Source organism: Crocodylus porosus, unplaced genomic scaffold (assembly GCF_001723895.1).
Source record: "Crocodylus porosus isolate Cpor-Errol unplaced genomic scaffold, CroPor_comp1, whole genome shotgun sequence".
NCBI classification, from domain to species: domain Eukaryota; kingdom Metazoa; phylum Chordata; order Crocodylia; family Crocodylidae; genus Crocodylus; species Crocodylus porosus.
In genome coordinates this window covers 22,891,217-22,917,007 of record NW_017728909.1, presented here as the reverse complement: position 1 = coordinate 22,917,007, position 25,791 = coordinate 22,891,217, and the positions used below count along the sequence as shown (strand labels likewise).

Sequence of the window (25,791 nt, the reverse complement as noted above, 5' to 3'; positions counted from 1 at the left end):
GGACTGTGCACCTCCTGGATTAAGTGGAGGTCCTGTATCTCAGCTAGGAACCTCCTGGAACGGTTCGTCCTGGCTGACTGTTCCTCCCAGCAGATGTCCGGGTAATTAAAATCACCCATGCTTTAAGTGCCTCTGCAAGCTGGCCCGAAAATTCCTGGTCCAGCTCCTCCCCTTGGTTGGGGGGTCTGTAATAGATTCCCACTGTCAAATCGCTCTCCCCACGGTCCCCTTGAATCTTAACCCAGAGCACTTCAGCCTGCCCTTCCTCTGACGCCATTCTGCTGGCAGAAGATGTGTAGTGCTCCTTGACGTAGAGTGCCACACCCCCGCCTTTCCTTCCTTCTCTATCCCGCATGTAAAGCCTATAGCCCCTAATGCTAACTGCCCAGTCATGGGATGAATCCCACCACGTTTCTGTTAGCCCTATGATATGTGGGTTTGAACTAGCTATTCTGAGGGCGAGTTCCTCCTGTTTATTCCCCATACTGCGAGCATTGGTATATAGGCATTTAAGGCCTTGCAAGACTGTGTGTGCCACCCCCTGTTTAGGGAGACTGTCTGGACCCCCGTTTCTTACCTTAGCACTCCTTGCCTTTGTCACCTGTCTTGCTTGGATGGCATCTCCTTGTCTTTCTGTGGCCCCCTCCCCCGGTGAGGCTAGTTTAAAGCTTGCCGTACAAGATCAGCCAACCTGGAAGAGAAGACACGCTTGCCTTTAGGAGAGAGATGAAGCCCATCCCACCCTAGCAAGTTCCCCGCCTGAAAGCATGGGTCATTATCAAGGAACCCAAAGCCTGCCTGGCGGCACCAGCTGCATAAGCACCAGTTGACCATGCCAGTGCAGGCCTCATGTCACCGTCCCCGCCTACTCACCAGAAGAAGAGAGGAAAATACCACCTGCGCCCCCTTCTCCTTCAGCTTGTCTCCCAGAGCTTTGAAATCCTTCATAATGTGGTTAGGGTTGCCCCTGGCTGCGTCGTTTGTACCCACATGGACGACAACCATGCTGGTCTGCAGGTCGGATGTAGGCCGGGATCCTTTCCGTGATGTCCTTGACCCAAGCCCCAGGCATGAAGCAGACCTGTCGTGTCCAGGGGTCGGGCTGGCAGGTGGGACCTTCCAGTCCTCGTAGGATGGAGCCTCTGATGACTAGGACCCGGTGTTTCTTCCTCCTGGTGTTCACTCTTTGCCCATTCCCTGTTGTGTGGGGAGTGGGATCGTCCCTGCCAGAGGCCATTCCACTGTCCTCCTCTGTCACAGCTGCCAGGGCATCAAACCTGTTCCCCAGCTGAACCTGGGGAGCTTCCACCACTCTAGTCTTCTGCCACTTGCTATGTATGGGTGGGGGGCTGCGGTACTGAACTGATCATGTTCATGATCTCATTTCGGCCTAGTGCATAAACCATATGGTAGTTACAGTATATGGAATTCCCATGTTTGTACTATGTGCCCATATGCATATATAGTATTTAGAAAATTGCTTCAGGTAGGACTAAATATCCTTTCAGAAGCTCACCATGGGAAAATAAGGACTTGACTATTTGCCACGAAATATGGTAGAGAACAGCAGTCTAGTTTTGAAGGTTTGCATACATAAAGGCTGTTAGCAGTTCTTTAGCATCAGAATAACACCAAATAAATGTGAGAGGATCAACATATCTTTTTTAAATGCTCAGTCCCAAAGCATAATGTGTGTCATGGTGATCATGGAAACAGGGGTGGTAACAGGGCCTGAATGAAGATGGATATGGGCCTTTTGTTCTTAACTTGCCTGTGGCTGTTAAAGTGGTTGTTACTGTTTGGCTTGTGACAATTTGTTCAGATTAGCTGCATGTGCAACATTTATTATCAGAGCAAATGGAGACAATGATTTTTTTAGATACTTATGCTGAAGTAAATAGTACTGAAAGCAAAGCACAGAACTTGGATTTGTGCTTGAAATGCAGAGCACTTTAAGTAGAAGAGGTAGAGCTTCCAATATTTCTGGTTAAAACAAGTATTTTTTAATTAACTTATTTCATAAAAGTAGTAAACCCGCCCCCCCAGGCACCTTCCTTTGTTAAGGATGGGAGGGGGAAGGAGAAGTCAAACCTAAAAGCACTCAGTACATCACATGCTGTTATGGCTACAGCAAATGTGTGTGTTGGTGCTGTTGCTGCCTGTCCCATGTTCAGACAATTGTTCATTGTCTGAACAATTTTTTTTAAGCAGAATGAACAGATAGGGCTCCATTGGTGTGTGCACCTGAGTGCTGTTTGACAAAGCACCGAGGGGAGCTGGGAAGGAATGAGCATGGTTTTGAGCCATTTTTATGTTTCTGAGGGGGTAATCCTGGCCTCACTGGAGCTAATAGCAGAACTCCCAGACTAAAGAGAGAGATTCAGAAAGCCTAAACCTGACTTGATTAAATCTTTGCAGGTTAGTCTAACCTGGCTAGGCTAAAGTCCCAAATCAGTTAAGTTTGATACTACATTCAACCAGGTTTATCTCAAACTGGTTTCAGCCATTTTGAAACTGGTTTATGTGCACTGAACATTTGTTCTGTTACAGGATTAAACCAGTTTCTGATCACTTCAACCGGTTTATGTGTAATGTCTGTCCCTAGCCCCACTGATGTCAGTGTGGTCAGGATTTCACCCGTGGGATATATGCAGCTTGGACCAGGCTCAGGGCTGCTCTCCACTCTTCTGTTGCAGTGGCCCCTTTCCAAAATAGCCAGAGCACAGTGGTGCTTTAACTAGTTGCCTTTTTCCCCCTGGCCTCACCCATGCCATGCCCCTTCTCTGTGGGCTGTTTCAAAGAGTTGACATCCCCTGTAGTCTGAGCTGCCTGGAAAACCTGTTTACATCAGGAATTTCCCTGGTACCAGATACAGTTAATTTAATGCCCCTCTGCATTGCTGAAGTGGCATAAGTGTGCTGCAGCAGAGAGATGATTCAGCCCTTTAAACTGTCCAATAAAGAAATTCTTGTAACTAGAGAAAAAGCACCCTTACAAGTTAGATAGGCCAGATTTTAATCTCTCTCACAGAAGTGTGAATCCAGAGTTACTGCACAAGTTTCAGTAGAGTTTCTTTGGCTTTGTACTGATGTAACTAAGATGAGTCGGATCCAACATGGGAAACAAGATTTTGCTGTTATTTCACAGCATAATTTCCTGTTACCTGCAAACTGTTTTTGGTTCTGGTTTGCTTTTGCCTCGAAAGACAGCAGGTACTAAAATAAATAGCAAAGCATCTGTATTGGTAAATTTAGCAGCATAGACTTTTTACAAGCTGTTTGTTAGTCTTGTTAAACCATACCATGTGAAGTGTGTCTCGGGGTGCCTTTTAACTGCATGAATACCCTGTTATTCCAAACAGTCTGACAGGTCCAATAGACACATTCAGTAGTATGTTTAAAAAAAAAAAAAGTGGATGAGCTTATACATATCATAAAACTAATAATTCAATAGCTGGGATTTCTTTTCTTGGAATAGATATTTTACTTTTCTGTCAGGACAGGCATGTGTTTGCATTATGGTTTCTGTGAAATCATATTCTGAAATTAAAAGAACAACTTACAGCCTCGTTTGAGCAATACTCGGTGGTTCTGTTGGGAGCACAGTTGAGCTGCAAGCATTTGGAAAAGAAATCTGCTCTGCTCTGAGTGGTGTGGGTGGGTGGGGCACACGAATGTAGGAGGTGGTGAGGCAGAAAGAGAGGAGGATGAGAATTCAGTTTGGACATGTGCTACAAACATGGATCACCAGCAGGGAGTATGGAGCAGGACACTTGCATATTCAACAGTTATTTCTACAGTAAGTAAACCTGGAAAAACTGCAGTTGGAATAGCTGAAAGATTAGTGAGAGCACAGAAGGAAAAAAGAAGAGCTGCTTTGTCTGTGACATTGCTGCTTCTGCTCTTGGGCAGAGGGATTGCTGGGCAGGTGAATTCAGCAGGTAGGACCTGGGGAGGGTTGAGCTGGAGGGCTGGAGATTTGCGCTTGAGTTCTGGGGTTCACAGACCACGTGTGAGTTTGCTTGTGAGTCTCAATAGCAGTGTGCCACATAGTCCCAGGCAATGTTAGCACTGTTAGGTGTGCCAACAGGATGCATATGATAAACCCAGAGATTTCACATAGGAATCTGTAATGTTAAAAAAATTTTTGCCCTGCTGTGGTCTTTCTGAGTTTTTTACAATGGATGAACAGATCTGTTGTTTTTCAGTAGACAAAAAAAAAGGTGAAAACTAAGAGCTAGCATTTTCTGAGGGGCACCATGAGTCTATTGAGGGCTGTCTTGAGTCTTAAAAAAAATTGAGAATCACTGTTCCATACTGACTATCTGTCTAGAAAGTGTTTCCTGCTAAAGGCAGAATATGTCCTCCCCATAAAGAGAAATGTGTTTTTTGCAACAAAGACAGACAAACCCCTCTTCTCTGCAAGTTGGGTTGGAACAGATGATTGACCTGCAAGTGCTCTATTGCATTTATTTTATCCATTATCTTTTTACTTTCTCACTGTCCTTTTATTCATCACCTCTTTGGGTTTCTTTCTCATATTGCCCCTATCCATTCTTGCTTCTTTTTCTCTTTTTCCTCTGTCTGTCCTCCCATGTTTTTCCAGAACACAATCGAAACATCCACACTCTGGATGAATATAAATTATGATATCTTTGAATATTTATAAATAAAGTAAATGAAATTGCACATCTCCGCAAGGAAAGGGAAAATATTCAACCTGAAATATAGTGGTCTTGGTATTTGGATCCTGTAGGAAAATATATAGAAGGAAGAGTTGTGTCAATGCTATTAGTTTAGTTTCATACTGAAATACAACTTCAATTATAGTCAGGGAGACAGAATCCAAGTTTTGCATTTAATATTAAATTTAGTTGGAAGAATTAGTTTGCAGACTCAGAGCAGATGGTACACAGGCTGAAACACAGTCAACCCTTCATTTTTTTTCAGAGTAAGTAAAGGTGCTTTTAATTTTCAGTCTGAGTTGTAAAATCTCCTTTGGTTGACTGGAAGCCAAAGTGACGTGCTAATGTTTTCTGCACATGTGCTGTCAACCCCTGTTCTAAAGCTCTCTGCTGGGGTTGCTGCTCTACAGTTGCAGTGGTTTCTGGGGCTGTGTCACAATGATGGACTGTACATGCATGAGGTTAATGTGGCCCAAAGACAGGGGTGTCACATAATACATGATCCTGTAGCGCTGAAATCGGTGGGTGGTCTGTTGTTTGCTTCTGTGATCCATGGCAGGAATGAGCATGTAATGTAGAGCAGGGTTAGGCCCATTTTAATGAAGAGCAGCTTTGAGTTTCTAGCCAGATGACACAGCTAATCCTAAAACACGTTTAAAGAGGCCACAGTCATTAGGAACTTTGTGGTGTCTGAAATTCTGATGTCCTATTGAAGTTTAACGCGCAGGATTTGTGGTAAGTGAATAAGAGATGAAAATCATCGGTAGGCTTACAGGGTATTTGCTATGTCTCAGTGTGGACCTGTTTAATGACGGGACTGTATGGTTTAGTTGGAAAAAATCCTGGAGAATCTTAAATGTCTTGTGTCATGGCAATTTGGAAGGACAAAGGATTCAGGTTGCTTCCTTCAGGAAAACACTTCCCTGAACCGGTGTTGTGGTTTCATGTTTCCTAACTGCCAGCAGAGCAGCTCCGTAATTTTAAGCATGAGAAACTCCAGGGCCACTGTAAGCATGCTTGTGCTTAGCTCCCTAAGTTCCAGGTTTCCATCGTGTTCTCCCTGTTGTCGTAGTCCAGAGTCCTGGGATGGATCTAGCTGGTGCTCCTTGGCTGTGGCACAGACCACTCAGTGGTGTAAGGAGGGGACCTGTAAACAGGGCAGCCACCATCTTGCCTCTCTCTGCCAGAGGTTCCTGGCATACAACGACAATTTTTCTGGCTGTTACAGAAAGAATGGGGAAATTGCCCTTCCCTTCTCCTGCTCTGTGCCAGGCTGCAGCCCAGGTTGTCCAAAAGCTGCAGCATGCTTCAGGCTTGGGTGTGGCTTCTCCTTTGGTATGTGCTCTCCTACTCAGCATCGACTGATGCGTTTGCAGTGGCTCTGGAGACTCTGGATCCAGAGACTTTTGCAGGCACCATAAGGACATGCAAGCCAGAAGTAGCCCTTAATAGGCTCTACAGTTGCTGCAGCTGGAGCCCCATCTTTAATTCTTCACCCCTTTCCTCCAAGTATTTTACATATATTCTAGGCAAGTTGTACTATTGCTTGATCCCCTTTTTGCTTGAACTTTTGCAATTAGTTTCTGCTGTAACAAGGACTTAATACATTTCCAGGCTGGGTTGCTATGAAATGTATAAAATAATTGTGATGGTTTTATTAGTTTAATCAAAGGAGATCATTGGGCTGTCATGCTGGGGATTACCACGTGGGGTGTAATATCAGTACCTGTTCCCAGACTGAGTGAGGTGAGGAGAGATGGAGAAGGTAGTAGGGTTGTATTGTTAGCTCTAAGAAAAAGAAATCACTGAACAACTAACTATCTCTAGCAGCACCCTCTGGCTGACACACACAGATTCTTCTGTGGCAGCGGGAAAGGCAAGGTGTAGTGATGTGTTGCCAGTAGGTCAAGGAAAGTGATTATTCCCCTCTATTCAGTACTGGTGAAGCCACATCTGGAGTACTGTGTCCAGTTTTGGACCCCCACTACAAAAAGGATGTAGACAAATTGGAGAGAGTCATTAGAGGGATATGATTTAGGAAAGACTGAGGGAACCGGGCTTATTTAGTCTAGAGAAGAGAAGAAAAAGGGAGGATTTAATAGCATCCTTCAACTACCTGAAGGGTGGTAATGAAGAGGATGGAGCTGGGCTGTTCTCACTGGTGGTGGATGACAGAACAAGGAGCAATGGTTTCAAGTTGCAGCAAGGGAAGTTTAGGTTAGATATTAGGAAGAATTTTCTCACAAGAGGGTAGTAAAACACTGGAACAGGTTACCCAGAGAGGTGGTGGAAGTTCCATCCTTGGATGTTTTTAAGACCTGGCTAGACATAGCCTTGGCTGGGATGATCTAGGTGGGGATGGTCCTGCTTTGAGCAGAGGGTTGGACTAGATGACCTCCTGAGGTCCCTTCCAACCATAACTTTTTGTGATTCAATTTCATTCAGTGAATGAAGAACTGGGTGGTAGGAGGGAAAGGCTGTTGGGATTCCCACAGCTAAAAGAAATGTAATTATTTTAAACTGAAAACCATTTAAAGTTGTGTTGTTTTTTTTTTTTTCCACTCTGTGCTCAGATTTTGAATGCCTGATGGTATCTGAGGTATATACTAGCCCACGGCAATGATAGTGTCCAGCATGGCCACTTTGGCCAGCTGAATTGGATGAAGATGAGAACAAATCATTGTAAACCCTGGCAGTCCGCAGTAGCAGTTTGGGAAACAGCCTTGTTGCTGTTGGGACAAATGTATGACATGAACAGATGTGACAGATGAAAGTCATGTTGTCTCTCATGCTCTCAAAAATATCACACTGCTACTGTGCTTGCTTTTTTTGGCTGTCAGGGTTAATTGGTCTAGCTGCCATTTTTGAAGATTTTGAAGGATGTTTCCTGAGCCATAGCCATGTAACTTGTACTACTGGAATTGTTGACTACATTGTATCATATTAAAAATATGCTATATAAAAAGTACTAGCATCCAAGCTTAGTTTGCAAATAATTCCAGTACTGGCTTTTTGAAGTTTGCATTTCCATGCTTGTGTGTGGGTGGGACAAAACAGTTGGGTTGCAAAGTCATGCAAAAGTTAGGAAATACTAGATTCATTGTTCTTTGTGCAACCTTAAGTCTGTCACTTTTTGCCTCCATCAAAAGCAGTGTATGAAGTGTTCTGTGGAAAAAAATAGGCAGTGGTTGCATTATTTAAAAAGCTTTCATGTCACACACATGCAAGGGCAGTGAGGAAATTAGTTTTGTCCGTGCCACTGTTGGGATTAACTTTGGAGCATTTGGATTTGCAACCTATATACCTGCCTTTTGATTCAGAATTTTTTCAAAAATAATTTTCTAGATGATGATTCTAAAGTAAAAAGTCAAAATCATATTCTAATATGGGCAAACTATAGGAACTGCTCATCAGTGCCAAGGTTTAAAGTCTGACCCTTCAGCACTTTGGGAAAGAGAGCTCCAGGATTTAACTGCATTAGCGGGTAGTAGAACATGGCTTTTGTCTCAGTGGGGACCACCGGCTGGTGATGGCATGAGCTGGGGTCAGAGACAGCCCATTTTGCCTCCTTTTTTTCTCTGTTCCCCTAAAATAGAGCTCTTTTTGGTGAATTGCTGTACTGAGTCTCAGAGCACTGCCGTGCTGGCACAACTGCTGGGAGCCATTGGGTGCTGCCTGTTATGTTGGCAAGCTGGCTGGGTTTATCAAGGCGACTGAGAACTGCTGAGTTAATTCACACTTGAGCTGTGCTAACTGAAACTGTCAAGCTCAATTTAAGATAATAAGCCTGTCTGGAGAAAAAGAAAATTAGTGTAATACACCACACTTGAATGTGGAGTGTTTGTTTCTCGGAAGCATCTGTAAAAGAATAGCTTAAAGATGAGTACATACGAAAACTGTTTCAGTTTAGTTGGGTGAGATAAGGCAAGTCTTCTGTGCTTGCCAAATTGAAATGTATCTAGGATCTAGTTTAGGAAATGAGAGAGAGAGAAGGCTTGGTGTCGTTGACAGAAACTACTGAGTAAGTGTGGTGACGCGGATTGGATCGGAGTGGGTAGGAACTTGTCACAGCGTGCAAAGGAATCATGGTTCAACAGGTCTGTATTCAGCAGTGAAAGCAGTTCACTCACTTGATTTGCTGTATATTTTATGCACAGATAACTGCATACTGCAATGGCCTAGAACAAAGTTGCACTGTTAAATAGCTAAACCAAGTCTCACCCCAAGCGGTAGTCCTGAAAAGCCAGAAGTGTTCTTTACAAAACTACTGAAGGTTAAATGAAGCATGAGTCACTCTGGGATTCGTGATGGGATAAAGAGCCATTTAACCTGGTCAAATATAATCCATGATGATAGCAGTAGAAAATTGAACCATTTGATGGCTGTTTGCAGGCTGAAGTGAAATAAGCCTTACTGTCAATTCCAAGAGTTCAGTCAGGCACTTCTCCCCTATTCTCCCATAATGAGATTTGGTTTAAAAATGAGGAGACTTAAAAGGGTTTTTTTAAAGCTGTTTTTTCTTTCCTCCTGGTGTCTAGGGTGCAGTTGAGTTAGTTTCAAACTTTATTCTGCAACCCTAATGGCTAGGCAGTGTTTTTAAATGAGAACAATGATTCTCCCCATATCATTTGCCTCCAGGAGCAGAGGGTTTAAGATAGCACCCGGTATTGTAAGGTTAGTGATACAATTGTGAGATTTGACGGCACTGGATGAGTGGTTTCTGTCCCAAACCCCCTTCTTGTGGCATGATAGAGTAAGTCCTTAGTTGAGGGGAGTGTGGAGAATGAATGATCCTCTTCTTCCTGAAAATGGTCCATCCAGGATCATTTTGAAGCATATTGGAGCCTTTTTCATCATTGTGTGTCCTCAACTCATGTTGTAGCTCCTGCACTTTGGACTCTCCCTGGCTGTTAATCTGGCTTTTAGAAATGCAGCTGAATTCTGAAAAAAACCAAATGATTTAAAAAATGGTAATTAATTTATTCTACACCCCCACAAGAGAGAGAGAGTCCTGTGCAACAACTTTGAAAATTTTGGGCACGCTGTCTTCCACTATCAACAGATAGTCAAAACCTTTCCCACAGTGGTGGAGAGAGGGTACTTTTGGGATTATTCTAAGTGAGCTTGGCTTTGCCAAAAAGTATGTTGCAGTGATTTTTTTTTTTATGAAAAAGTATAACTGCTAAACTTAGTTGCTGATCTAATAGCTAAATCTGAGAGACATTTTTCTGTCTGGGCATTTGCCATAATAATTCAATAGTGAAGATATAAAATTTAGGCTAAATGAGGATCTTATTGCTTACAAGTCGGCTTGGCAAGATTCAGGGTTTTTTTTTAAATAATTTAAATGGCTAAAAATCGATGTTTGTTTTTAAGCATTTCTTTTTATTTTTTAAATCAGCTTTTTTTTCTTTTAATTTTCAAGATTATGTGAAATTAGGGCTATAGGGGGAAGACAATTTAGTAATGACCGTATACTGTTAAAAGCTTGATAAAATCACGTTAAAATAAAACAACATAAATTCATAAGACACCTGATCACACAGGGGACAAGACTCTCAGGAAGTTTGGCTATTTGCGTTCAAACAGATTCTTGCACACACCAGTATTAAGAACTGAGACAGGAAATTAGTTATTTTTTCCACTGTGTGGTAAAAGTTTTCCCAAAAGTAACTCTCAATACAAACAATCTGCAAAATAAGCTCAAATCAATATTTGAATGGCCTCCTTTCACTTAAAAATCTTCATAAGCCTTGGCAATTTCTTTTATGAAGAAAGATTTTGTGTGTGTGTGTATTATTATGTGTATGTATAATATTTATTTATATATAAAACAGTGATGTAGTGATCACATGGGTCTACACATGATCACCAGCCACGCTGCGGTAGCAGTACACTCCCTTGGTATAGCGCACTGCTACAGCGACATAGTGGCAAAATAAAACTGTGCGCCATGTGCATGGCGCAGTAACCACCCATAGTGTGCTGTGCTTTCTAAATGGAAGTACTAAAGCATGGTGTCACAGCAACAGCACCATACAGCGATGTGTAGACGCGCCCAGTAAGAAACAATCTGAGTGCTTTGCTGTAATGTGACTAATTCTGTACCAGTAATTAATGTAGAGAGTAAATAGGTGCTTATTTGTCTTTTTACTGCACATGTATTGTATTATACTCTGTGAAAACAGGTGCTGTTTACTGGTTTGGCTCTTGTGATCTTTGTGAAATGGAAAGTCATGCCTGGAATTAACTGCCTGAATGCTTCTTTGGCAAATCTACCCCCCAGCTCCAATTCAGCTTTGTCCTCAGAAGAGTTATGGATATAGAACTAAAATGAGAGCTAATCCTCATCGGTTGGAGGTGGGGTGGATGCCATCACAAGCTCTGTTAATGGTGGGGAACTCAAACTTTTCCTCTCTGTTTTTGTGCCTTCTCCTTTGTTTTCACTGCAGTGACAAGTGTATGAAACATCCAGCTACACTGCCCCTGCTCAAATCGGAGCCCTGCGTTCCCTTCCTTTGAAAGCAAAGGAGTCAAATTAGAGACATTTGAGATGCATGGTTAGTAAATGGAGAAGGAAAAATAGTTTGTACATTACGGAGCTGATAAAAATGGTTTATACTTGAACTAATTGCGTCGTGTAAAGATCAGTTTATCTTGCATGGCTCTTGGTACAATGAGAGGCAACAAATCCATGTTTTTCCTGTGACAGCCCTTTGGATATGTATACAGAGTATTGATGAGGTTGTGAATAACAACACTTATTTGACTGTAGCAGATACAGGAAAGTTTGGTAGATTTGATGGTGAAGGCCTAGAGGGGACACAGCACTCGAGCATCTTGGGCTAGTGCATGACTTGAGGGCTTCCACATTAGGCAACTGGCCTTCACGCTGGTATTGAAGCCCCAGAGTAGACAGTGTCTAGGCACTTAAGCCCTTCAAAACGTCCAGCACACCAGTGAACAATGTAAGCCATCCTGAGCTAGCCAATCAGAAAAGCTGAGCATTTCAGTATAACTGCAATCCTGTCCCTTTTTTGCAGCTTGGGGCTTGTCTACACCAATGGGCCGAAGGATGCTCCATCCATGAGCACGTGATGCTGTCCAAACGTGAAGTATATCAAGGCCCTTGCAGATGCATCCTTCTGTGCCTGCTCTGAATTTTGAATTTGAAGTATTGCCCTGGAGCGTGTGTGTCTGTGCATGCTGGGGGCAAGAAGTAGGGGGTGGCACTGGGCAGAACCTAGTTAGGCCCCTCACTGCTGGGACGTGCAACCAGACAAGTCCTCAGTCTCCTGAGGGAGTGCACTTGAATCCCTTTTCTTGAGGGTAAGTGCCTATGAGTACTCTTGGAAAGAGAGCAGGTCTCGTCTCTCTTAAAATGAGGCCAGTGGAGGAGGTAATGATGATGGGGGGGATCTTTTACATAGAGCGCTCGCGCAGGAAGTAGAAGACCTGGGTGCAAAGCTCCTCTCAGGCTGAGGTGGTTTAAACTCACATCTCTCCCTTTGTGGGAGAGTGCTTTTAACCACCAGGTTATAGGCTAGGGCTTGAGTGAGTGGCATATATTTACATCACAGTAATGCGCCTTTACACCAATAGAAACAAGGAGCTGACAGACAACTGCATCCCTGGTGTAACTTGCGTGGATACCCTGTAGACTTACCCTGAGGAAAAAAGCAAGAGCAAAACTGAGGCAAGAAGTGCTAGGTGCCATCCCATGATAACTGTTTGTTCAATGCAAACGAGCTGTTCCTTGCTTCCCTGTCTCATAGCGATGAGGCACTGTAACAATACTTACGACGAGTAGCTACCCAAAAATAGCTATTTCCCTGGATCCTGGTTTATTTACATCAGTGTACAGAACGGGTATATATGATGTCCAAGCGTATCCTGTGTCCAGGTCCCTAGAACAGATTGAGATATGTTCCCCATGCCTGCGGTGTTGAACTCCTGTGTTGATTATATGAAGCGGGCAGGCTCAGGAGTATGCCTGAAGCCCCACATGGGATTTAGGCCTCACTTGTGAATCTCAGGTAGCCTTGGGCAGGAGACAGCCGAGTATTGTGGTGCCTCAGCCTAGGTGGCTGAAGTTTTGGGCCTGCTCAGCAGCAGTGTTTGCAGTGGTCTGTCATCAGCAGTCATAATACCTGAGCAGTTTGGATGAAATGTTGTGAGTAGCTCTCTTGGTCTTTGACAGTTAAGTTCTGCCTACCTTGCCATTTAGGCATGCAAATGATTTTTGGATCTTGCCCTAAATGCACAGCTGCTCAGGCTGAGGTAATTCTAGGTCTGTGCAGAAGGCAGGACTGCAAATACCTGTGAAACCGTCAGGAGGTGACCAGCTCAGGTGCTGCACAGTGGGTTTGGAGTCATTAAAGTTGGCCCACATCCTGGGTTAGGCACTCAGCAGGATCTGGCCTCTTACTATTTCAAAACCTTGTGGGAAAAACAGGGCAGAAATGAAATCAAACTGCATGGGATTTGCCAAACAAAAGGACTTTGGCCTTTATATAGCCTGGATGACAAGCTATTATTAGCTGAGTTTTGGTTTATTCTCTGGAGGGTGGGAAACAACTATGAAAGCAGAGAACAAATTAAACCAACAGTTACAAAGCATGCAGGGAGGTGACTGTACTTTATTGTAGCTTAATCCTCTTCCAGCCTGTTACAGCAAAAATGGTGCTTCTACCACAGTAAACCAATGGCTGGCTATTTTAAATTCCTTAGTTTCTTGATAACTGAAAATCACAGGCAATGTACATGCTGTCAGCTACATGGATGCTTACTGCTAAGAGCTGAACTGGCAGACCAGACCCTCTGATGGTTTGACTGAATTAGTTTTCACTGCTGTGTGCCCCCCATGCTTAATAAAACAGCTTCTCTTCCTCTTGCTGCTGTCTTTCTGTGGGGTCTGACCCCAAGAAGCAGTGAGAGTCTACGTCCCCAGTGCCTTCAGGTGCAGTGATAGGTGCTGTTATGCTTTTGTGGGTTGCAGCCCTCTCCTCTGTAGCTGTTGTACCCACGCACCTTAGTAATATAGATTTCGTAGACATTAGGGCTGAAAGGGACCTTGGAAGATCATCAAGTCCAGCACCCCGCCCCAGGGGCAGGAAGTCAGCAGGGATCATAGGATCCCAGGAAGGTAAACATCCAGATGTCTCTTGAAGGCGTTCAAAGTAGGTGCTTGAACCACCTCCGGCAGCAGTCTATTCCAAACCTTGGGGGCTCGGACAGTAAAAAAGTTCTTCCTTATGTCCATCCTGAAATAGTCCTGGAGGAGTTTGTGACCTTTTGACCTTATCATCCCTTGGGACGCTCTGGTGAACACATGTTCCCCCAGATCCTGGTAAGCACCCCTGATAAAGTTATAGGTGGCCACCAGATCACCCCTGAGCCTGCACTTTTCCAGGCTGAAGAGTCAGTGTTACAATTCACGTAATAAATCATTTCTCCACTCTGTCATGGTTAAATTAGTGAATCATTAAATGTTTATGTGAAGCAAACTGGCAATCCTATCCCCAAGGAATCGCACTAGGTGTTGGCTTTACATAATCCATGGCCATCAAAATCAACTCCTTTGTCAGCATTGCCAGGGGCTGTCTAGGCTTGAAAGCTGCCATCTTTCTCCTGAGGCAGTCCTTCCCTGTCCAGGCAGTGTAGAAGAGGTGCATGCTGCTGTTCCTTGTGCTGTCTGGGTTTAGCATATGGCTCCAGGGCTTATCTTGGCACCTTCTTATAAGCATTGAATACTCTTCCAAAAATATTTTTGCAATGAAAAGAACAGGGAAGAACTACCCTTTATTCTCTTTGCATTAGTTTAACTTTAGTAACCCTTACTGTTTTCCTTATCACAACTGTGATCCATAAAGTACTTTACTGTTTGTGATTGACTCTGACTTTAAAAGAATGCCCATTCAGATTTCAGATCCTCCAGCATGTATGATCAGTTTTATAACTGGTGTTCCAGTTGAAACAAAAAAGTCTCCTTTATATACAACTTCCCCCATTTTTGGAGCGCCAGAGTACTTTGCTGCATGAGTGACTGGTGCCTCCTGAATCTGGGGGGCACTCGCAGAAGCTGCCAACGGCAGCATCCCTGTTGGGGGAGGGGGGCACCAGCCCTGCCGACATCATTGGTGTCAGCTGTCAGGGGAATACCGGCCCCATCGGCGGAGCATGTGCACCCCCATGCATGCACTACCAGTCATCTGTGCTTTGCTGTCTTCATGATCATAATTCGGAAAGAGAGAGAGAATTGCTCTTATCAGCACGTTGCAGATGAGGAACCAAGAGATTTGCTGCAGGCCTTGCAGGAAATTTGTGGTAGAGCAGGGAATCAAACCCAGATCTCTATGCTAAACTACAGCCCTAACCATAAGCCCATCCATGCTCTCAAAATACAGTAGTTCTCTTCTCATTCTCCTAACCCATCCCTTTTTATAAAGCTACTGATGAAAAAACTGCCACAAAGATATAAAGTCAACTTTAAATGTATAGTTTTGTTTCCCCAGTGCTCAGGCATTGGTTATCCAGAAAACCAATATTATTTTGTGAACTGCAGCTGATGTAACTGTGGGAGTGTTGCTTATTCTTGGCAAGAAATCATAGGCTCAAAATTGCTTACCATCAAAAAGAGGCAGGAGCCCTGTTACCTACCTAAGGCCATTTGAATTAACTTGATGGATATTTTTAGAGCAGCTTGGCTGCTTGACTGATTTTTCTCATGTTGTTTCTACCTTTTTTTTCTATTGTTGTTTAACACAGGTAGAGAACATTTCAATCCTCGTTGTTCCATGTGTTATCACATGTACAATCGAAGACAGGAAAGGGCTTGTTGGGCCATTGAGCTGGAAACCACCTGGATTGTTCTTGTGCTTGGTGTGTGTTAGCTTGTTTTTTACCAGAATAAATTTGTGAAGGGGCCAGGTTCACTGGAGGGTTTGTATTGGTGTCTGTCAGTGTGAACTAATATTTGGACTGCACAGGGGGAGGCTACAGAGATGGGAAATTGTAAGTAGGGGCCTAAAAAGATGGTGCTGGTCTAGGAGTGGGGGTGTCTCAGGCTGATTCTGGTAGAACTCAAATAACCTCAGTCTGCTCCTCCATTCAGCCAAGCCTGTGTACATCTTTCAGAGATCAGGACTGCTCTGAACCGACTGCCTCACGTTGCAGCATAATTTAAGGACGACTTGAATCTCTGCCCTAAGACGCAAAGACTTTGTCCTGGAGGAAAGAGCCTAAAAAGGGTTCGTGTTGTGTCTGCCAAACCAAGCTCTCAATGGGCTGGAACCTCAGTTGCTGTTCATTGGCACAGCTCCAGCGTCTTCTGCGTTTAGGATTTGCTGTAGAGACTCTCGCTCAATCAGATGGTATTTAGCTGCCATCAGAGCTGTTTGCCTAGATTTACCTGAAGGCAGAGTTAAATAATTTTGCCTGTTAGAGAGAGATGATCTGTTGATTTTCAGCTTAAAGTATATCCCTGACATCACAAGTTTGAATCTGGTCAAGCTTCACTCAGCCTTTCAAAGTAGATCATATTTAATTTCAAGTAGTTAACTGAACCAGTCTTTAAGAGGAGAGTATAAATTTAGTGTCCTGTCTGTGATGGACATTGCAAGTCCCCTGGCACTTTGGGTAGAGGTTTTAAACACAGTCTCTTTTGCTAAATACTTCTCTCCTTGTTCATGGTTGTGAAATATGCTCAGTACACTACTGGCTGGGTGTCAGAGCTGATATGCGGTTTGTAAACCATGTTGTGATCTATCAGTGTAAAAGGCTCTATAGCAATGTAAAATAGTATTAATACTATCAATGCAAAGTAGCACTATTATTAGAAAATAAACATGCTTTAAAATATTTTGTTTTTACACAAGAAACCCAGATGTTTTTTTACGGCTGCCAGGCCGCCTTTGGTCCTCTGATGGCTCAATCTGCCCACTTCTGTTTGTCAAAGTGTCATTGCACAGTTTCAACAAATGTGATGAGACAGTTCATTGCAACATGTTTTTGTCAAGTCTGGGAATTTTTTCTGTTTACTTTATCCTAAAATACCATTTCTGAGTCTGACACTTCACACATGCCAGCAAATATGGAATAAGCTCAGCAAATGTATTGGTTTATATAATTGCAACAGTCAGCTCAGTGGTATAGGGGAGAAATGGGAGTTGGCAGTTGTAAACACAATAGTCACAGAAGCAAGAGGATGCAAGTTCCCTATATAATTTTGATGGAAAGAGAATATTATGTACCCTTAAGTACCACTAGCTAGGGAAGAGGTGGGCAAAGTGGAGCCCGCAGGCTGGATGCAGCCTGCCAGGCCACTTTATCTGGCCTGTGGGGCCCCTAAACAATTTAGAAAATTAATATTTATCTGCCCCGGCTGGCTGTCATGCGGCCCTGGTTGGCTTGCCAAAACTCAGTAAGCAGCCCTTTACCTGAAACAATTGCCTGCCCCTGAACTAGGGACACTGCTGTCAAACAGGCGGGCGTGTGGTAAGGAAGGTAACTGTATTGCAACTCCTTTGTTCATTGTCCAGCAGACAAAATGCATCAACAGGGATTGGTTTGCACTTTTTATTCCTCCAATTTTCACGGTTCTGTATCTTAGTAAATGGATGATTTTTCTTATGAGAGGAGGAGGAGATCTGCCTCAGCTCCTTTAGGCTATCTTCATTATGCTCATATCTAACTATAGCTAATACTTAAGGAAGATCAAAGGAGAAAAATGGCCTGACTGGCATTAATTCAGAGCACAGAGACAGGAGTGGTTTACAGTAGACTTCTCAGTGAATCGTCTATCTTCTAATCTAGGTGCAGTGCTATTTTTTGTGGTTAAAACAAAGTTTTGGGTTCACTTGTTCTGTGCAAGTGATCTCTTTGAGTTTTTAGTATTGTCCATCACTGGGTTTTCTTCCTGATTTTGATGTTACTTTCCAATATAAGTTTTGGCATGACCATTCTCTGCCTCAGTTTACTTATCTCTTTAAAAGATGGAAATAAAATAGTGTCTGCCTACCAGCTGGTTATTAAAATATGTTGCTTTGCTGCAGTTACTGTTGGAGAGGAGACTGGAAATCTGGCAATGCAGTCTTGGCATCTTCATTTAATAGTGCCTCATAAGCACTAGAGCTTATGATGTAGAGCTTTGTTCATAATTGTTAACCATGTCTTAAAGCAAGCAGATGACATAGTAGTCAAATGTAGTTCAGCAAGGAGTCTGCAGTCCCTCATTAATACTGCAAACTGGTCCATAATGAATTTCCTTTGCATGCAAGGGAGAGATCCAGGAAGTTTCTTTCTGTACAGATACAAGTCCTCTTGCAGGTCTGCTGGGGAGCCATCCTCCTTCTTGCAAGGGAGTTGCAGCCTTTCAGCTGGGCTAAGGGCCTTCAGCAAAGACTAGCGAACGTCAGCATTATTACAGAAAGTGTGGGTAAGGCAGTGCTCTAGTTAAACGCTCTGTTTCTGGAACTAGTATTCATAGTTTTTTATTATGAGCTGGTAAAATTGCTCACATTCTTGAAGATCAGTAGTATTAGGACCCATTCATGTGCTGATTTTACAGCAGTGATTCAGAAGTGTCAGGAGTGGTTGGCCAAGTAAGCTAAGTTTTTTATAATGTCAAAGATTTTACTTGAATCCATCCTTAACCAAAAGAAGGTAACTTTTTTGTTTTATAATGGCAATACCTGCCTCTCCTCAGTAAAATGGATGAACTGAAACCTCATTATACTTTTTAAAAAAACCCCAAAATAAATGCAAGCAAACAAAGCTGTGGGATGAAGAGAAAATTGAAAAACAAATACCTTTCCACTAGAGGCTAATGCTTCCAAATCTGGGCTGAGACATACCGCACACAGATGCAGAATAATGTAGCAACTTGCATCTTGGCTTGTTTGAAAACCATCTGGTATTTGGATTTTTAGAAACCCCTGTGAATGTTCTGCTGGGCCAGACTCAATAAAAAGGCTGTCTGGCTTAAGCACTCTGGAAACCCTGAAAAGTATCTTGTCTAGCCTTTGCAAGTTTCTGTATTGTAGGAGCTGAACAAATAGTTTATTAAATCCAGCCCTCACTTGCCTTCTGGCAAAGGATGCTCCTAGATTTACAGAGGTGCAAATTAAAAATCAGTGCAGATCCTCACTTATCTGATATATTCTGTTTGAATCCAGTTAATTTCATGTCATTTAGTTTGTTAGCCTTGTAATAAATGCTGCTACAGATTCTTAATAGTGTAACTAGCCTTTAAATGCAAAACCAAACTCTACTTCTTACTAGAAAGATATGGATTATTTGATATGGACAGATTTAAATTTATTTGATATGGATGCGACTCATTGGTTGACCAGTGATATCAATTCAGGTATAAGTATTTGTGCTTCTGGTCTTGCTGTGTTCTCCGTCTATTGTCTTTCCAGCACTGAAGTCTTTTTAGTCTAAAGTGAAATCAAAACTGGAAGGGAAAAGAAGCTAGCTAAGCAGACTGAAGAGTTAGCTGGATTGCAGTTTGGCAAGAACTTGCTGGTTAACAACTCTACCCTGGCAGGGGCGGTGGTGCATTTAAATGACCACAGGTGGTCACAAGCTTGGTTGTACAGGTCCACAGAAAGGGAGCTGACTTCCAACAGTTCAGCCTTTCCAGCATAGCTTGGGCACTGACTCAGAGGGAACAGTGCCGCCTCCTCAATCACCAACACCTGTTTTTGCAGCACCTGGGTTTGCCTTTACCTGAAAGAGCTGACAAGATCAGCACCAGAGGTGATGTAGCTGCTTGTGTTGTTGTTGACATTCAGAGATACTCCTTTGTTTTTTTGTGTTGGCATGTTTTTATTTTTCATAGAAATGCACTGTCTGCTAGGAGCTACCCTGGAGTGAGCATCAAAATGTGAGTTACTGCAGGTTTTGTGAGTTAAGTACGGGAGCCACGGAGAATTCTGGAGTAAATCAATGTGGCTTCAGTGAAATTGGTAAGCTTTAGCCCACTTACAGCTGCTGAGAATCTGTCCTTGTATCGACAGGTGTTACTTATAAAATGAACCTTTTGATTATTTTGCATGCTAAGAATAAAATAGATGTCAGAAAAGGGTATGAAATGGTAGATTTGTTTTCCCATATAAAATGACTATTTGTCACGTTTGTAAGGTGATTTGTTTCTCTCATTTCAAATGGTGTGTGCATTAGTGCTTGAGTGAATGCAGTAGATTACCAGTGCTTAAAAATGCCTTGGTGATTTAATACAGAGATTCACATATGTGAAAATCATGGTAGGCAGAACCAGCTCCTTAAACTATGAGATGGGAGTCCCTCTCCTGTCTCCCTCCTTCAGAGGCAGCAGCTCTGTCACATCTATGTGTGATGGATCAGAGTGCAATAGTATTGCTGCAAGCAGGAGTCATGAATTTTAATCAACATTGCTGGCTGCCTCGAAATTTGAACTTGAAAGATGAATGTGAAAAACAGGCAGACCATATTGTTTCTGGAAAAAACTGCCCCTTTTCTGTTGATTGGAAGAATTTTATTTTATTTTTTTAAAGCTTGGTAATCAAAATAGCTCATCTCCTCTTGGAAAGTTATAACTGACCCATCAGGCCCCATTTTCTTTGGATTCAAGGAAGACTTATATGTGCGACTGACCACTGAACATCAAAAACTTCCCATCAAAAACTTTTGCACTGGGATGGGTTCTTGCTGCGTCACCTGCTTGTAGCTGATTGAGGAGAGAAGCTAGTTTTATTCTTTTCTGAATAACAGAAATGACTACAGTAACTGTGAAAAGTGCTGAATGGATAGTCCTGGGGACTGCCTTCCTCTCTGCGTAGGAAATCTGGTATGATCCAGTGGCGAGTGAGAACTCAGGGGGCAGAGAAGAGTCCTGTCTTGATTCTCCTTCCCTCACAACCACATCTGCTATATTATTTAGTCCAAAGATGTCCTGCTTTACCTCCGCAACTACCATCTAATCCCCTGTACCAGTAGCATGATATTGCTGCACATTTACCAACTGCTATACTTTAGTAAACACCATGCATTGCAGTTGGAGAAAGTGCCCTTGATATTTTTGGAATGGTTTTCTACTTTTGCCAGCAAAGGAGACAACAATTATAGGGCCTAAATTAGCATGAAAGGATACGTATAAACCTGTTCAGTACAAATTCCCATCTATTTGTATTCTCAGTTGGTTACACCCTTGGCTTGGAACCCAAACATTTAAGGAATTTATCAAGGCACGTGTTTTCCCTGAATATATCAAAGTTGAATTCATGGGTAGTTCCATGGAAGTCATTGTATTTTGACCAAAGAGTAAATATGATGACTTAAAGGATTACTCGAGCACACAGATGTTTTGGAAACCAATCTAATGTAGAACGCTTTAAAGTCTGAGGGTTTCCTACTGCTTTGGATAGGTCATTGAGATTTAACATACTTTGACCAGAACATGCCCTGTAATGGTAAGTGCGTCTTGTTCCCATTGACTAGACGCATGTGTTCTAGATTACTGCAGAATGCCTTTCTCTTCTGAAGCTGTTGGAGTTGAGCCTGCTTACACAAGCAGTCCTTTGGCCTACGGCACATGCACATCAACCAAAACTGGAGATTTATCTCCCTGAGGAAGCTCCAGTTCAGATGCAGATACAATGCGGGCTGCTGACGCCTGCAGATTTTTATATATTTTTTTAATTTTACTTTCCATTGAGAAACCATTTGCATTTTCTTTTGCCCTCTGCTGTGTTCTTGCCCTGCCCCAGGATTTGAACTGTGAAAGGTGACCAGTTCAGTGGTATTTATCTGCCATTGTATGTGCTTAAGTGTGATTAGCCTGTTTCCACACTGTTTTTGAAGCCGCACATTTTGAGCACATCCTCCCTGATTCATATGCAAGCTGCATTTTGAAGAGTGGGGAGTATTTTAGGCTTGCCTATGAAATAGCTTTGTTTGAAGCAGGAGCTCAGAATTCCTTGGTGGGTCTGTGCATCTTACAGTGTCTGATAGCAAATCAAGAGGTTATTTGTTGATGCCTCAAGGCATTTTAATATATTCTTGCATTTGGTAACAATTTAGTTAGGCAAAGAATTGCATTGGAAGGTGCATTAATACCTAGTGAGAGATATATATATCTGTTGCTGGTATGTCAGTGTGAATTTTATAGTGATGTATTTATAACGCAGACTTGTCCGTTTCCTTGCAGTTACTTGGCTGAGCAGTGCTGGAATGGCGGCTTCATCTACCTGATCATGTTGCGTCGCATTAAGCGCAAAGCCCCTCTTCCTCCATCAAATGGCAACAACAGCAATAGCTGTGAACCCAAAGCAAAGCCTACCTCAGAACCGAGTGACAGAACCGCTCAAAATGGGAAACGCACAAGAAAGTTTGGGGTCATTGCCAGAACATCAGCCAGTAAAGATGGCAAGGAAAGCAAAGGCAGCCAGACCTCAGAGAATGAGAATGGACACTACCCCCCCATGGAGATGGATGCTCCACAGCCAGAGGCATCAGAGATGGAGAGCAGCACGGAGGAACAGTTTCAAACCAAAGGACAGTATAGGTCTCGTCTTTCCGACGGCAGCATTCCAGACTTCAGAGCAGGTGACCTGCCTACACAGGTATGTTTGCTTTTTTTTCAGTGTTTTGTTCTGAGCTTTTAAAAAGAAGCAGTAGGTTTGGCTCAAGCAAATTGAGGGTTTCATGTGAAACTGCAGTACTGATTTCAGTGCAGTGGCTACAAGGCCAAAAACTTCTTATGCAATCTTCTTTCCTCAAGCTCAAATTCTGCTGGTTGGTAGGATGCATTCCCTCAGGGCTAAGGACTAGAGATAAGTATTGTATTTACTCCAATAGAAGACAGACCTGGTTATTTGATGACCCCCCCCATAAATAATTAGACTCTACATATGTTAAATTTATAAATTTGTTATAATTTTTCAGGTATAGAATCTAATTACTGCAGGCTTGTCTTGAATTTGTCCCCCTTGCACTGCTACAAACAGAAATCATTGGAAAAGGGAAAGAAAGGTGCAGCTCGGCTTGGGGAGTGAAGAGTAAGTAATAATGAATGCAGTGTAGCGGCTCACTGTGATTTGAAAAAGAGTTGGCGATGAGGGGGACTGTGTTTAATGGGCATTGCCATATGTCTTATTCAGATAGGCTTCACTAACTTATCCATGTGGTAGGTTTCCATTAGCATGTTTGCTCAACGTGGGCATGTATTTTATAGTCATGCTCAGTGTTGGCTGCACTTAATCAGCTTCATAGTTGGTTTCCATTGCTGAGCACATGCTGCTTTTGACATCGGTTTATTGATAGACTATGTGTTTTAGTGAGGTTTCCTTGTACGTGATAAGATAAGGGGCTTTTTCTCCCCATGCTAAGTGAGAGACGATCTTATCTTATATTCAAGTAAATATGGTATTACATGCAAAGAATTGGTACACCAGTTTATGAATGTTAAATAGAGCAGTGGGTATCTGTATATTTTTTTTTTTTTTTCCTCCATGCTGACCTGTGGTGAAGGGGAAAGTCTAGTGATTTGACGGAGGGGCCAAGGTGGTGTTGCCACAAAGCTGATTTGAGCATGAAACAGATTGCACTTGTGAAGCCATGGTGATGCTTAGGCATGAGTAGCAAACAGCATGCAAGCATTTCATTCTTGGCTTGTTCTTGAATTGAGCCTTTGTAGCTGCAAGTTTGACTGTTCCGAGCCTTAAAAAACATAAGCCTTAATGGCAAAACTGGAACTAAACAGCTTCGTTTTTCATATTGAAAAAAATACCATCAGGCTTGGTTATAAAAGGACTGAACATTTAGATGGAGCCTATGTACGGTTTGAGTATGATTCTTGTTCAGACAACAATTGGAGTTAATAGTGTATATTTTGTACTTACTTCCCAGATGGATGATTTGTGGTTTTATTGTTCTGGAATGGGGGACTTATGGCTTTTCCTGTCATTCTGAGTGGAGATCTAATATTCTGCTGCCATGCAAGACTTAGAATTTTAGCCTTATGAGAGTGAGAGAATAACCTAAACCTTGATCAGATTTCACAGTACAACTGTCACTGGAAAAGTTGTCTTCAGAAGACCTCTGAGTTTCTGGGAATCTTTCTAAAGACACTGATAGAATAAACATATGAATACTACAGTGTTGGGGTTGGGACTTATTACAGCAGCTTTATTCGTTTTTGAGAGTTCAAAGCTCATAATAAATTAAAGTAGTCATTGTTCATGTTGTTAAATCCCGATGAAGGCAGGTGTGGTACAAACATGCTGCTCAAACTAATGATCCTTCATATTAATATTTAAATAATAATCTTAAAGCAAACTGATTTAGTTGTACCCTTTTTCCTGTCAGCTAGATAGATGACTACTTCTGCATGGTACAATGAGGAGAAATGTGTTATGTAAATTTTGAAAAACATGATTTGAAACGTGTAGAAGTGTGTGTTGTGTGCGCGCGCATGCACCTGTGTACACATGGAAGAAGTTACGTTTAAAAGATCGAGACTTATTGTTTGAAAGGCTCCTAGCCTTTTAGAACATTATTCAAGTGTGCTTTCAGGATGGCTAATTAAAACTACCTACTTAATTATTGTAAGGTGAAAAGCTGATATATATAATAAGTAAAGCTAGTAGTCTTCAGCCATTTATTGCTGACGCATCTTGAAGTTTTTAAGACATTTTAAAGTCGGTTTTGAGATTCAGAAGAACTATAGCCCATGAGAAATACCAGGTTCTTTAAATGCAAAACGCACATAAAAATGGTATTTTTATATGTAAGGTTAGTCAACTTGCTTGAAACTTTAGACTTGGTCTGTTCCTTAACTGGCAAGTCTTAGTGAAACTTGTTGGGAGACAAGTAATTTAGAAGGAGCACTTATTTGTTTGTAGGTGTGGCACAAGTGTGTTTTAATTATGCCTTACTTCCACCTGAGCAACATAGGGATACTGGATTGCTGGAAACAGGACTAGCAGGGCACTGTGCTTCTTTTTTTTAATTTGAAAAACCATTACAGGAATCTCGATCACCAGGGTTTGAAGGCTGTCACTTAAGAGCTGTTTGGTGAAGTATGCAAACTAAGTCAGTGGGTGAGGTCTATTTCCTAACAGACAATGTGTAAAACTTTTTTGAAAGCAGGATCTTTAGTCTTATTGAAAATGATGGGACTTAACCACCTAAGGGTGTGGACTGACAATCATATTTGTTATGGGATAAATGGCCTTGTCTCATGACAAACTGCATGCAGCTGTACATGGCTCTAGACCCATGACAAAGCCAACTGAAGTGTTCTGGGAGAAATGTGGTATCACTTTTGTTTTTGTTTTTTTTCTGAAATATCGTAAAGGGCACCTGTGTGATTGTCAGGACACCACCCAGGCATCCCACAATTCAGTGCTTCCTCCCCCATCCCCTGCCCTGCTGCTCTGGCACTTGGAGTGGCTGCTCTGGTATTTTGGGCAGAACTCTACAGCCCAGGGGTAACAGGTCATAGGTGGCCTTATTCATGTGTGTATTTCCTACTGTGAAGATTTGCCAGCCATTCTGTGCTCCCTAACCATGTCCTTGAGTTAGACACAACCTGTTGATATCCCCAGTGCTACTCAATTATGGCCCCTCAACCACTTCCAGTGGTTCTTCCAAGTATGGCACCAACTGTTGTTGGGAGGAGGTAGTAGACCTGCTTGCCATTTAGAGTGAGGAGGGGGTCTTGGGGGTAGACCCTGGAACCAGGTAGTGTTTGAGTGGATTGCTGTGGAAATGAAATGAAGACCATGAACACAACTAGGACTGGCAGCAGTGCCACTCAAAGCCAAAAGTGCTCCATTATAAGAGATACCAACCATGTGCCCAGCACCTGCACAGTTGCAAACACCTGCTATGAAGAGCTCTCCCACATTGTTATGTGGCACAGTAATGCCCTGTCCTGCTATGTCATGGACACTGCCCATTTCTCCCAGCGTCCCCCGACGGCAGGCCCACTGCGCATGCGCGTAGTTTAAAAGGGCCCGCCAAACAGGGAAAAAAAACCCCCAACCACTCGGGTAGGCTCCGGAGCGGTGAGAGACGCGCGGGTGAAGCCCACTGCACCCCCGCTCCCCCGAAGCCCCCCAGAC

The 25,791-nt window shown here is 42.8% G+C and overlaps 1 protein-coding gene and 1 long non-coding RNA gene across 4 annotated transcripts in view; one reads left to right on the top strand and one right to left on the bottom strand.

Annotated features, from left to right (window-relative positions):
* Positions 1 to 25,791, top strand: part of PDZD2 (PDZ domain containing 2) — a 199,057-nt gene that overhangs the window by 81,181 nt on the left and 92,085 nt on the right. For all 3 annotated transcript variants that reach the window (XM_019531915.1, XM_019531914.1, XM_019531913.1), the window contains exon 2: positions 21,873 to 22,287. In XM_019531915.1, the coding sequence (XP_019387460.1) occupies positions 21,873 to 22,287 (415 nt within the window). The remainder of the gene's footprint in view (positions 1 to 21,872; positions 22,288 to 25,791) is intronic.
* The window catches only part of LOC109307810, a 15,357-nt gene continuing 5,896 nt past the window's right edge, over positions 16,331 to 25,791 (bottom strand). The window contains exon 3 of the long non-coding RNA XR_002100366.1: positions 16,331 to 16,341. This is a non-coding gene — a long non-coding RNA (uncharacterized LOC109307810). The remainder of the gene's footprint in view (positions 16,342 to 25,791) is intronic.